Here is a 12,453-nt window from a genome sequence, read left to right as displayed (position 1 = left end):
GGCGGTAAATATCAAAGTCCATTGTTTCCAGTGGAATTCTTAGTGAAAACATTGTGTGATATAAGTACAGGAATTTTGTTCATTGTAGCGTGAAGGACGGTCGCCAGCGCAACACCTTAGTTTTAAGGTTTACCGGTAACGTGTTATTGTATGCAGAATCTCACGTATGAGCGGTCGGTTTTGCTGGTCTATTAGTCTGTGTGTCTTGGATTGTCAGTGGAACATGCTGAGTTTACGGTATAGGTGGTGTTGGTGGTGGTGGGTAACCTCCATAATTACCTGAATGAAGTCGAATTGGTACAAGAAAATTCACTTGAGGAATATAAGATATTTTTCTCAGTCAATTTAACGGCAACTTTAATGAAGTATATTGTAAATAGCAGTTTATTAACCAATTATTGTTCATAAACATCCATCATAAAATTTTGTTTGTTCATAGAATCGCTTCTTAATTAATATCCTACTATTTTGTAATACAAATCATTCTTCTGACCACATCATGACTGAAAATTTTATTCTTCTATAATGATAGAAAATTGGCAAAATTAATTTCATGAAAAATAAATTAGTGGTAGTCTTAAAATATATATTCGCTGATGGAAGTAAATAATTATGAGAAAGAAACATTTAACTTGAGTATAAGTCAATTTATTAAGATTAATTGTGAAAGAAAAGATTTATATTAGGCACATGTCAATATGGAGAAACTAATGTTTTATACTAAACAGGAAATAATAATATAAAAATAAATGTTACTCAAATTAAATTAATTACATAGACAGATTTTGTTTCACTAATTGTGAGTACGAAAAATAATAAGTGCACGATTTGAAATATGGAAGTAAAAGTATTTCTATTCAATAGGAAATTTTAAGTTCTTGTAAACACGAATTGAAATCTAACTTGTATTTAGAGTCTATAAGCTTCTAAATAGCGTTTTCAAATATAATATTAGACCTGATAGATTCTTAAAGAATATTTTTAAACTTAAATTGTACCTTGTAGGTAGAGTTTCCAATTTTTTTCCAATTTACTGGGTAATGTTAAAATCCCATTTAACATTTCATAAACGGACTCAACTATGAGCTCTCAAATAGCAATTTTACACAACATAATAAATCTAACTATTTCGATTTTTTTTAGTATTGGCATCTCTCTATTCGTAGGACCTGTTCAAAATTTTTTAGCTGTAAACTGGACTCTGTAGTTCCTATCAAAAAATTTTTTACTAGTAAACTTAGTTATTTACGAGGTGTTTCTGTAAAATAATTATTTGTAAAAACTCAAGATTCATTGTTTGAAATAAATAGTTTTTTTTATCACAAAAGATTCATAATTTTTAGTCATTTGCTTGCAGTATCAATTATTAATGAGACTAAATATCTCAAATTCAAACTTTGATAGAGTATATGTTGATGTTTGAGAGTTTGATTAAAGTACACTTGAGTAGTTACCGAGAGAAATTTTTAATTAATAACTAAAATTAGTAAATAAAATTAAAATTCAGTGACACAATTTAACTTTTATAAAAATGAAATAAATTTATCATTTTTATTTTTAAATTAATTTTGTTTAATATATTTTATTAGTAGGGAAAAAATTTCAATGTTAAATATTCATAGTCAACACATTGTTGATCAGTATCGTTAAAATGAATGAGTTTATAAAGATAAAAAATTTATTACCTAAAAAATTCAAAACTATTTAAAAGTTCAGATATATTGGTATTTTCACCTTAGGCACGCGAAACATAAAGGCGGGACTTTTTCTCATCATCATAAAACTGTATAGCAACCGGAGAAGTAGAACTTACAGAGTTGTATGCAATTACACATTCGTAGTTACGTACCTTTCTAATAAATAGCACATCAATAGGAATGCATACCTGAAGCTAATAATTCTAGAAAATAAATAACCCTGCTATTAATATTTCATTATATTTTTCTTTTTTTTTAACAATTAAAACAATGTCTCTCTTTTTCTTATATAACTGCTTGGTAATAACAAGACTAATATAACGATTTATCAGAAAGACAGGGACAGTATTACGATCATTAAAGATTATTACTAGCATAAAGTAATTTTGTATTTTGATACTGAGGACATTATTTGCATTAATTTAACGTTCAAATACGATACTTGAAAGGAAGAAAAAAATTATCTTCTCACAAACACATACGCATGTGCAGTGAATTATTTTTACTAGAGACGATGCTTGTTTAGTGTGAATAAATTTTTATTCAGAGTACACATACATAAAAAATGAGAAAGAATTGATTGTCTGATTTAATTTAATCCTTAATGAATTGTAAATATTCACTAGTATAAGTATGGGTAGAGACATAATATTTTCATGTTACAAGCGAGGATGATTGAGAAATATAACGATCGATTCAATCAGTTCAGAAGCCTCTCTTCATCCTTTATGACCATTAGTGTACGTTCTTTATAACTGCCCGGATGCAAATTACTCGCGCGATCATTAGGCTTCAGAGGTACTGGAAGAAACAGATGAGGCAAAAACTTGTTCTTTATTACCGATGATAAGAATTCGCTTCAGGCATTTACTACGATCAAGTCCAGTCGATTAAACTTTTTTATAATTATCAATAATATTCTCTAATAATATAAAGTTAATTTTCCAAGCAGTATGTGTGTACTTGGATTAACGGTTTGATGGGATATAATTGATTGAAAAATTCGCCTTGGGAATACGTTTGAGTGCTGGGGCCAGAAACAAATAATACTCGTATTCTATATTTACTTTCAAGTTAGAAGAAATTCGAGTGGGAGTTATAGGCAACCATCATCTGATCCGCTAGTCTGAATGCGCGTGGGCTTCAATTTATTTTTAAATAAAACGTATGTACTTGACAATAAATTATACTCTAAATTATCCAACTAACGCTATATGTCCCACCATCAATGTCCAATTTTGCTCTTTTCGTTTCAATGGTATAATTTGCTTGCGATTTCATTTAATAGAGTTGATAATAGAGAATATTACTTACAAGATATTGCTTCAATGTCATTGCTTGACTCATTGGAATTTTAATTGCCAAAGAAATGTTATAAATTCGATCAATTTATGTCTAGAGTTAATTACAATGTTTTCATTAATTCCATTTAAATGAAACTTCATTACTATTTTTTTTTCTCCTATTTAATCTTTACAAGAATGAATTAATTTAGACAACTCCACTAATGATTATAAAAGAACCAACAAAAATAATCTAGTAGGAAGTAGTTAATTCCTGGTCCAACATTGGACCAAGCTTCAAGATGTTGAAAAAACTGGAAGGGTCTAAGGTGTTTTTTAATTAATAAAATATTATTTATAAATTACAAGCTGAATAAATTATCTAACAGACATTAAATATGTTTAATCGTAAAAAAATTCTGTCATCAATTGATATTTTGAAAAAATTGTTTATTCAATAAGCGTTGACATACGATCTGTATATAAATATTTAATATAAAAACAATAATTTTTTTCTGGATTACGATAATTAATTTATGTTAATTTGATTTATTTTAAATCAATAATTGATAAACCAGAGGTTTTGTTGACAGGCCATATAAATAGGTTTCTTTTTTTACGCATCCACCAATCCAGAGAAAGGCTGCTTAACTTTCCTGGTGCCTATGTACTTTTTTTACTAATAATTAAATTGAGTCCTTTTTATTTCGAGTTGAGTTTTTTGGGCATAGATACATCGTGTGCAAGTAAAAACAGCTGGCAAGTTGTTGTTAATTGTCAAAAATACAGAATAAATAAATTTAAATATCTTACAATAAATGTATATATATTTATAGATTGGTAAAAATGTGTTTCATTTGTTGCAAGAGAAAATAATTTATTTCGTTACCCACGGTAATTTTTGCATACTTGAATGCCAATAACCTATTGAGCACTTTTTTAAGACTTGAAAATAAGCTCTCAAGTCAAAGGTAATTTGAAGAGAATGAACTAAATTATCGAAATTCAATTTTTATGGTGAAATAAATTCACTAAAATTATATTACTGAGCCAAAAATCAATTTTTTTTTTCACAAATAAACGAAGTCCGTAAATTTCAATCCCTTTTATTAGTAACTTATTGGATAATAGATGGATGGTACAATTTTTCATTATTGATTTGATAGCAAGTAATCATGGATGAATCACGATTGGTCAATATGGCTGCAGTTTATTATACGTTCATTGTTCGGCAAAGACGTGGCTGAATTATCGCTCGTTGTCCAAGAAAACATAATTGCATTAGTGTTATTTACTAAATCTTCAAAATGGCTCTCGCGCCTGTTATTTATTGTGCGTACGGTGTATACGTGAAGGAGGGTACAACGTTATTTTTATTGCCCATATAATCGGCCAACATGTGGCCAAAAAATACGAGAAAAATAACTTGGGTACCATATTTTATAAAATGCTCAGTAAAATCTTCCTATCTTTCAATCTTTTCTTGCTTGTACATTAGTTTTTTTAAATACATATAATATTAATGTTGCATGTCTGCAGTATCATTAAGAGGACTCTGAGCAAAAAGGAATATTTAATAAATTACATATTCCTAAATTATTCCGTCAATTTTTTCCCCATCGCACTGCCTATGTAAAAAATTCCATTACAATTTCAGTTATTATAAGAATTTATGATTCTTTTTTCACTACACATTTCAGTAAACAAATAATATATTTAGATGTATTAAGTATTTTTTTTACAATTACGTTTATAGAATGTTTGTTTTAAATTGAAATTAATTTTACAAAATATTTTATATTAAATCAAATAATGAAAAGAGTGTAGTTGTGATTGTTTTTATAAATTTTATTATATTACACATTAATTTTTTATTTAATAAATCATTTTAAAACATTTATCATTACACTGTAAATCCAAGTGCATTCTAGTTACACATCTAACCGTGTTAAATATAACGTCACCCATTTGATTAACATTGTAGTTACTTTTAATGCATTTGTAAGTGTGTAAAAAGTGACTACAATGCTAATCTAATGAGTGACGTCATATTTAACACGTTTAGATGTGTAACAAGAATGCACTTGGATTCACAGTGCAATCAACATCAATTCTTAATATTTTTTGCTCCATCTCCTAAAACTTCGCCCCATATATAATTCAACACCAAAACTCAAAATGGAAACACTTACTCCAAAGATAAAAAATACAAAAATAAGATCAAGATTTGCTAATGTTATTGGCTGATAATCTTTACGTTCTCTTTCTCTAGCTACAGTATCATTGTGAATGAACCACGTAATTTTAATCAATTCCCATTTATTTCTAAACCCTGTGTCCCATAATCGAATCAAACCTTTGTTAAAACGATCTATCAGTGACCAATTTTCTCGTACTGAATACAGCCAATAAATAATACCAAATGTATTCTTACTGATATATAAATTGGATTTGCGATTTGCATCGTGATAAAGAGTTATATAATCACCGATACAGAAATCACATTCATTATTCAATACATCCCTGACACATGTCTCGTCATTGTTTCGTTCTTCTGGAGACATACTTGTAATTAATTCTCTGAAGAATTCATCCTCTAGTGATCCATATCCAAACTCTTTTAAATCATCCAAAGTATCTATTTGTTTTCGCAGTTGAGGTTTCGTCAAAAATTTCGCCAAGTGGCCATTAAATGTCGCTTGTATTATTAAAAAATACATCAAAACTGTACCAAAAAAAATCCGACGTGACAAACTGCTCATTGGTGTTTGAAGAGAATTGTTGATTATCAACCGCAGTATTTCAAACACTGCAAATGCGATATTTCTTTTTTCGTTGAACCATATGAAGATAAAGATTATTAGTAAAAGAACAATTGTATTCAAAAATGTCCATGTTCCATAAAAACCATAAATTTTTTCTACCAATGTTTGATAGCCTCGATGATATGTAATAATTCCAAAGTGTGAAGCTTGTATGGGATATAATGTTTTAAAAAGTCTATCTCCATATATTTGACGTGGTATCAATAGTATTGCAGCTGAAGAATTTCTAAAAACATCTTTCTCAAAGTTATCTAATGACTCTATGTATTTTTGATTGTACCATCTGTCGTGATAAATGTATATCCTAAATGATATGTTCAGGGCTAGAGAAAGAGAGTCAACGAATCTTAAAGAATCTGGATAAAATGAATCTTCGTTCTCAAGGAAAGTTTTTTGGTCCAAGAATCTTCCAGAAAAAAAAGCAGCATTTGGAGATGGTCGACATGCTATTGTTACTTGGTGACCATCAAGATATTTTGTCCGGTCAAAATCAAACTCATTAAGCTCTTGTCCTGGGAAGAGAAAAAAACTTGATAAATTTAAAATTGGAATACAAATGATTTGATTACAAATAATTTAAAGCTTGAAATAATCACCTTTTATGTATTGTCGTTCATAAATTGTCCAATTACTGTTTTCAAATTTGTGTACTTGATTCCATGGATTTGGTGCTCGGTCAGTGAATGGATTATAGGTATAAATTTTTATTATTGCTTGTGGGTGTGAGCATAGGAAATATGATGTTAATATCCCATAATTCCATATAGTTTGTAAAACAGATGTAGCAATTTTACAAGAATTATTTTTTCTTTCACTCACAATATAAACTGGTATCATCACATTTTTCAATATAATTCTCTGAAGTTTATGAAGAGTTGTCTTGAAATTTTTCAGTGTTTTCATAAAGACAATCATGGCATTAATTTTCCTTTTGTTGTCTAAATAGTCCAGTCTGTCAAAAGGTTCTACTGTATTTTTACTCAAAATTATTGAAGAATTTTTTTGTACTTCTTCTAGCCATTGCAAACTAGGATTTGTATGACGTACACTTATTAGCAAAGTATTATACTCTTTTTTCAACTTCAATATTTGTTTCTAAAATGATCACAATAAAATCATTAATTATAACAAGTAATTTATACAAACAATTTGCATCATTGTTTTTTGCAATAAAAGAATTCACAAAATGTTATTTACCATTGCTTCATTAACTAATGAATCATCTGTATAACTTGAAACTATTTTAAATTTTTGCTCTGATAAAAATACTTGAATGATAAAAATAAGTAATAATAAACTCGAGGTAATTTTCATGGTTTACTTTAAAATAAACTAAAAATATTTAATGAGTTGACTTATCACTTGATTTTGTCCAACGTCTTGGCTCGAAGTAAATGAAAGTGGTTTCGGAATAAAAACGTTGATGGACAATTTTTTAGCCGGACATGCTGACTAATCAGATTTAGGAAAAACACGCAACCATCCCTTAATCAATTAAATGAGAAATTCTTTCATCAAATGGACTTTTTTGTTGCTTCAATCCCTCAAAACGTAATACAATAGATTGAAAAATCATTAACTTATATAAGACAAATATTTTATCAAAGCATACAATGATTGAATTAATATTTGTGATTTAACTTTTCCTTATACCATTGAAATCATTTTATGATTACTTGTACTTCCGACCTAGACATTCTTTCATTTTGTCTTCTGTTTACTCGTCAGACAAAAAAATATAAAAAAGAAATAACTTAATTTTTATGTTTCATCAACTCCAAGTCTAATAAATTTTCTTGTCTCTCAATTTTTTTACACAGATAATTTTACATACATTAATATTTTTGATATTTATAACAGTCAAATATCATCTAGTGATTCAGAACTGTGATGTCGTTCGAAATTAAGCGAGGAAAGAAATGACAATTCTTATGAGAAAAGCAATGTCTCAGTAGGCAGAGTATAAAGTAAGAAAGGGAAATGAAATTCTTGTCCTAGGCCCTCCGACGCCGTTATATATTGCGTTTTATCCGACTACCTCTTCCTCTTCAACATCTTTTTCTTTGCAATATAAAATCCTTGAGGCTTTTATATATAAATCGACATTGGATACAAACATGAAAGTTAATCAAATATTGCAAAATGTCAAACAATATATGAAATATTTCATTTGATTGTCACAACTTTCTTTTCTGTTGACTCTGTTGTGTGACTTGGGTATATTTGAAGAATATTAAATCGAATGAATGGCTTATATAAAACTGGACATTTCAGTAATTAGGATTTATTTACTTGCCAAGGGATTGTAATTGATCGTAGAAGTTTATTAACATATACAATCAGTTCATCGCAAAGTTGTTCTGCGTCTTGCATGATCATTAAAATTCACGACTGAAGCAGACAACGTCAGGTAGGATGGCTTGAACAAGCCTTCAGAGTTCAGAGGTCATGACGTGATGCAGGGTATATCTGGGATAAATTTATTATAATTAAATAACCTCAGATAGTGTGAATATGTAACCTCTATATACATAACATTCATCGTACCTATGATATTATCAGACATATTCTGTAATAAATTTATGCTTTATATGTCAAATCCATAATTCAGCTGAAAAAATGACCTATCATTTAGTGACAATGATTGAAATTAAAAGTTGTTGGTAGTTCACTTGTCTCGTGTCAAGTACACTTTTACTCTCACTCTTTCTACCTCTTGAGCAGATAAATTATTCAAATATTCGCGGTAAAAGTGAATGTGACATTACATGAGGGAAATTTTATAATGATAATTACTCTGTAATTAACTTTGTAATTTTTCTTAAATAAATGTGGATGAAGTCATTTAATATTCATGTAAATATTTTTCCTTTTGATTTAAATAATCAGGATACTTTCTCTTAATGAATAATAAGTTTTTTATGTACAAAAAAATTAGTACTTTGCAGTAAAAACCGAGACTAAATTTAAAGTTCAGTTTCAACTTCAAAATTTTTCATTTCTTTGATGTTTCAATTGCCGTCTATAATTTAATTTCATTTTGGGTATCATCAACTTCATTGAAGATTTTGATAACCTAAATTGATCTAAAAATCTTATTTTGGTCATTAGTGTCATCATAAATTTTTATAACATTGCTTGTATGGCATTGATACATTTTTTAGGTTCAAAATAAATTTTGTAAAATCCACTTTTAACCTCAACTTTATTAAAGCGGACGAAACAACAAAATTGAAGTCGAAAATGGGCTGAAATTATATGTATAATGATATACTTGTAATTTGAATTCAACATATGATATCAAAGTTGTAATTGAAGACTTTGAAGTTGATAAAATATTTTAAATTCTTTCTCGTGAACTGTATAGTAATAAAAATTTACTGTTTCAATCAGTTGAATGATGAAAAATAAATAATGAACTCCACTATTATATGTTCACTAATTTCACAGTAATAATATGTTCAAGATTTTTAGAATTAATTAATTTCAAAAGAAGTTATGAAGAATTCATAAAAAAATGTTTGGAAAATCCTTCATTTAAAAGATACACAAATTTAACTAAGTGAATCACTATATAAAATATGAATAATTGATTTTGCAGTGAGAATAAATGAACTAATTAAAGAGCATTGTGATCGAATTATTTCTACTGATCTAAAAGTGAAACCAATCATACAAAAAATTATTTATTCGATCATTAACATTGAAATTTCAAATAATCGCAATGGAATATTTCTTCGAAATTATAAATATTTTATTAAAATTATTTTATTTAATCCAATGAATAAAATGTCATTTGTTTTCATACTTGCCGTAGCATTGAAACAAATGTCAAAATGTGTTTTTGATAACAATATTATTGGATCGAATAAAATAGTATCTTGAGAATACTTCAAGTTCCTTTTATTGATTAAACAAAAAATTCTTTTATTTAACGAAATTTTTTTCTTAGTGTGCAAATCCAAAGTATTAAGAGTCTGTTAAAATAACTCACGTGAAGTGTGTTAAGTATTAAATTTTCATTATTAAATTATAAAATTCAACACACCTTAAAGTGTGTAAAAAATGACTACAAAATATCGAACACACTTAACACACATTTTTTTAATTTACATAAATTTTCAGTGATAAAATTATGAATTAAATTGTTTTCAATCTAATGAAAGTAAATGAGAATATTTCTAAAAAAAATTATTGATTTTTTATCAAACGAAATACTTACTTTTAATTACTTTGACCTGTGGCAATAAATTCTCATGTCATTATGGTCATGTGTGGATGAAACAATCGTATTGCTATGTATCCATTTTATGATTGAATTCCATTTCAAAGGTAAAGGATCACTCGAAAATGTGTTCCTCACCGGTAAATCCAATCACGTTTTATTCAATTACCTCTATACTTAATTACATGACATCAATGAAATATTGTTTGAATTCAATGTGTTTAATAATGGTTTGCTTTTTTGTTTATGTCACTAAAATTTCAACAAAATGAGCAGAGATGAAGATGAAAAACATTCTAAAATAAATTTATTGTATTATCAATTAATCTATTTTTTGTTCAATAGCTCAACTATTGAACCATGTCATTATTTGGTGATAGAATTGAATTTTGTAAAAATGGTTTAGATGTCAGTGAGATTAATAATAAAAAATGTATTATGCAATTTATTTTATGATAAAAACTCTGAATTATTCGCTCAATTTAATTGCTTTAAACGATTTGTATGTAACGGTTTATTTGAATCAATTAAAAATGATTTTCAATCTCTTCATTTTTTTTTGTTGCAGTATATGGGTTCGTTTCCAGTAGCGAGTCCCGAATTCGTCCGTTCGCAGCTCGAAAATTTAAGGGTGAGTTAATTTATCAGCCATTTTTTTTCATCAAACATGTGATAGAAATCACCATCCCTCACTTTTATTGATTAAATGACCATTAAAATACAAATGAGATGGAACAAAAATTCCTTTTACATAAATTAGACGAGGCTCAAGTTTTTCTCGTTAAATGAACTTCCGTAGTATAATTACCGAGGACCTAGATAACGTGTAGAATATCTAATGTACTCCATTATATATTATATCGATCAGAAATAGAACACTGACATATATGTATGAACCTTGGTAAGTGTATGTAAGGGGCTAAGCACGTTCTATTTCCCAAATTTGCGGCTTGTTCATAGTTTATGCGTAGCCACATTCAAAAGCTTCTCACCGCAGTGGAACTTTTAGATGGTAGTGGTCTTTAATGGTAGTACAGCTTTCGTATTAGGTCTTGAAATAATGGAATAAAATATTTAAGATCTTGAAAAGTTTATTTTCAAGTTCTAAGCTGATCAGATTATTTTAAGAGATTTTTTTTGATGATTTGAAATACAAGTTACAACTACTGGTTTTGTTTATAATAAAATTATAATTTATTGATATCTCTTGCTCTCTCTCTTGAGCTTATAGAGTTGGTTTGCCTATTACATTACATTACTTTTTATTCATCATTTTTAGTTAACAATATGCTTTTCTTTTTACACCACAAATCTCGATTTGTAAACACATTTTATTTTTACACGGTCAAGTGTGTTTAAAATGTTAATTTATTTATTGTTAATATATCATGTTTATGATTTAATTGCTATATTAATGACTAATAAATCGAATTTCAATTAAAGATAATACTGTTAATTACCATTGTAGTCCTTTCTCGCACGTTTGGCAGTGTAAAAACATTGTACGTTTTAAAATCAAGATTTGTAGTGCATATTCTTTGTAGAGAGAACTAAAGCAATATGAAGACATCAAAAATTTATTTTTAAACAAATAGAAAATTAAAAAAGTTTTTTTATATGAAGTATCCTTTTACTTTTTCGAATGTTCCATTATTTTTTGGAGTACCCCATATTGTACCGATTTTTTCCATACATAAGTATTTTTTATGGTTGCTTCCCTTTCCAGAATTTCCACCAATTTCTTTTTTGCTTCACTTTCGTGAAGTCCACTCATTTCTTGAACAAGGATTGACATTGAAGTTATTTTAAATATCTCAGGGTAGCTTAAAGATACTTTTGAGATGACTCCAGACTTGCTTTAATATATTCCAACATTAATAGTTTAGATGTTGGCCAACAACAGTCTGATCATAAATTAATAGCTGATTAATTATAGGTTGTGAAAAATGTATCGTACACTAATTATTGGTACAAGTAGTTTATAAAGAATTTTCTTAATAAATTTTTTAAGTTATTTAGGGGATTGATGGAGAAATTGATTTTTTTTTACTAATTTTGATCAATTGAAGGTGTTTATTTCCATTGACAAAAGCTTTTTAAGTCATAAAATATTATTATTTAGTAAATACAAGAAAATTCTTCAAAATTATACACTAAAATGTTATTTCAATAAATTTAGTATTTGTGGAATTATAAAAATAAATGTTCCAAGTTTATTTACAACTATATTCGAAAAATATTTTTATACATCTAGATATAAATATTGTACCAATAAGATGATACTTTTTCATACAGACAGTAAAAATATCTATTTATATTCTCCAGTAAATTCCAAACACGTATCATATCCAGTACTCAATATAATAATAATCCAGAATAACACCTCTACGGGATATTTTTGAAATTTATCTCCAGATTCACTT

At 27.8% G+C, this 12,453-nt stretch overlaps 1 protein-coding gene across 5 annotated transcripts in view; it reads left to right on the top strand.

Moving 5' to 3' along the window:
• LOC118073177 (tensin-1-like) overlaps window positions 1-12,453 on the top strand; it is a 156,009-nt gene that overhangs the window by 27,492 nt on the left and 116,064 nt on the right. For 3 of the 5 annotated variants that reach the window (XM_035093513.1, XM_035093512.1, XM_035093511.1), the window contains exon 2: window positions 10,599-10,661. In XM_035093513.1, the coding sequence (XP_034949404.1) occupies window positions 10,602-10,661 (60 nt within the window). In that variant the 5' untranslated portion in view covers window positions 10,599-10,601. Of the gene's footprint in view, window positions 1-2,684; window positions 2,863-10,598; window positions 10,662-12,453 lie in introns of those variants that run through there. The other 2 variants (XM_035093514.1, XM_035093518.1) reach the window with 2 other exon arrangements.

Source organism: Chelonus insularis, unplaced genomic scaffold (assembly GCF_013357705.1).
Source record: "Chelonus insularis isolate UGA/USDA-ARS -01 unplaced genomic scaffold, ASM1335770v1 scaffold_277_pilon, whole genome shotgun sequence".
NCBI classification, from domain to species: Eukaryota; Metazoa; Arthropoda; class Insecta; order Hymenoptera; family Braconidae; genus Chelonus; species Chelonus insularis.
The sequence above is the reverse complement of the archived record's forward strand: the minus strand, read 5'-3'. Positions and strand labels throughout refer to the sequence as shown.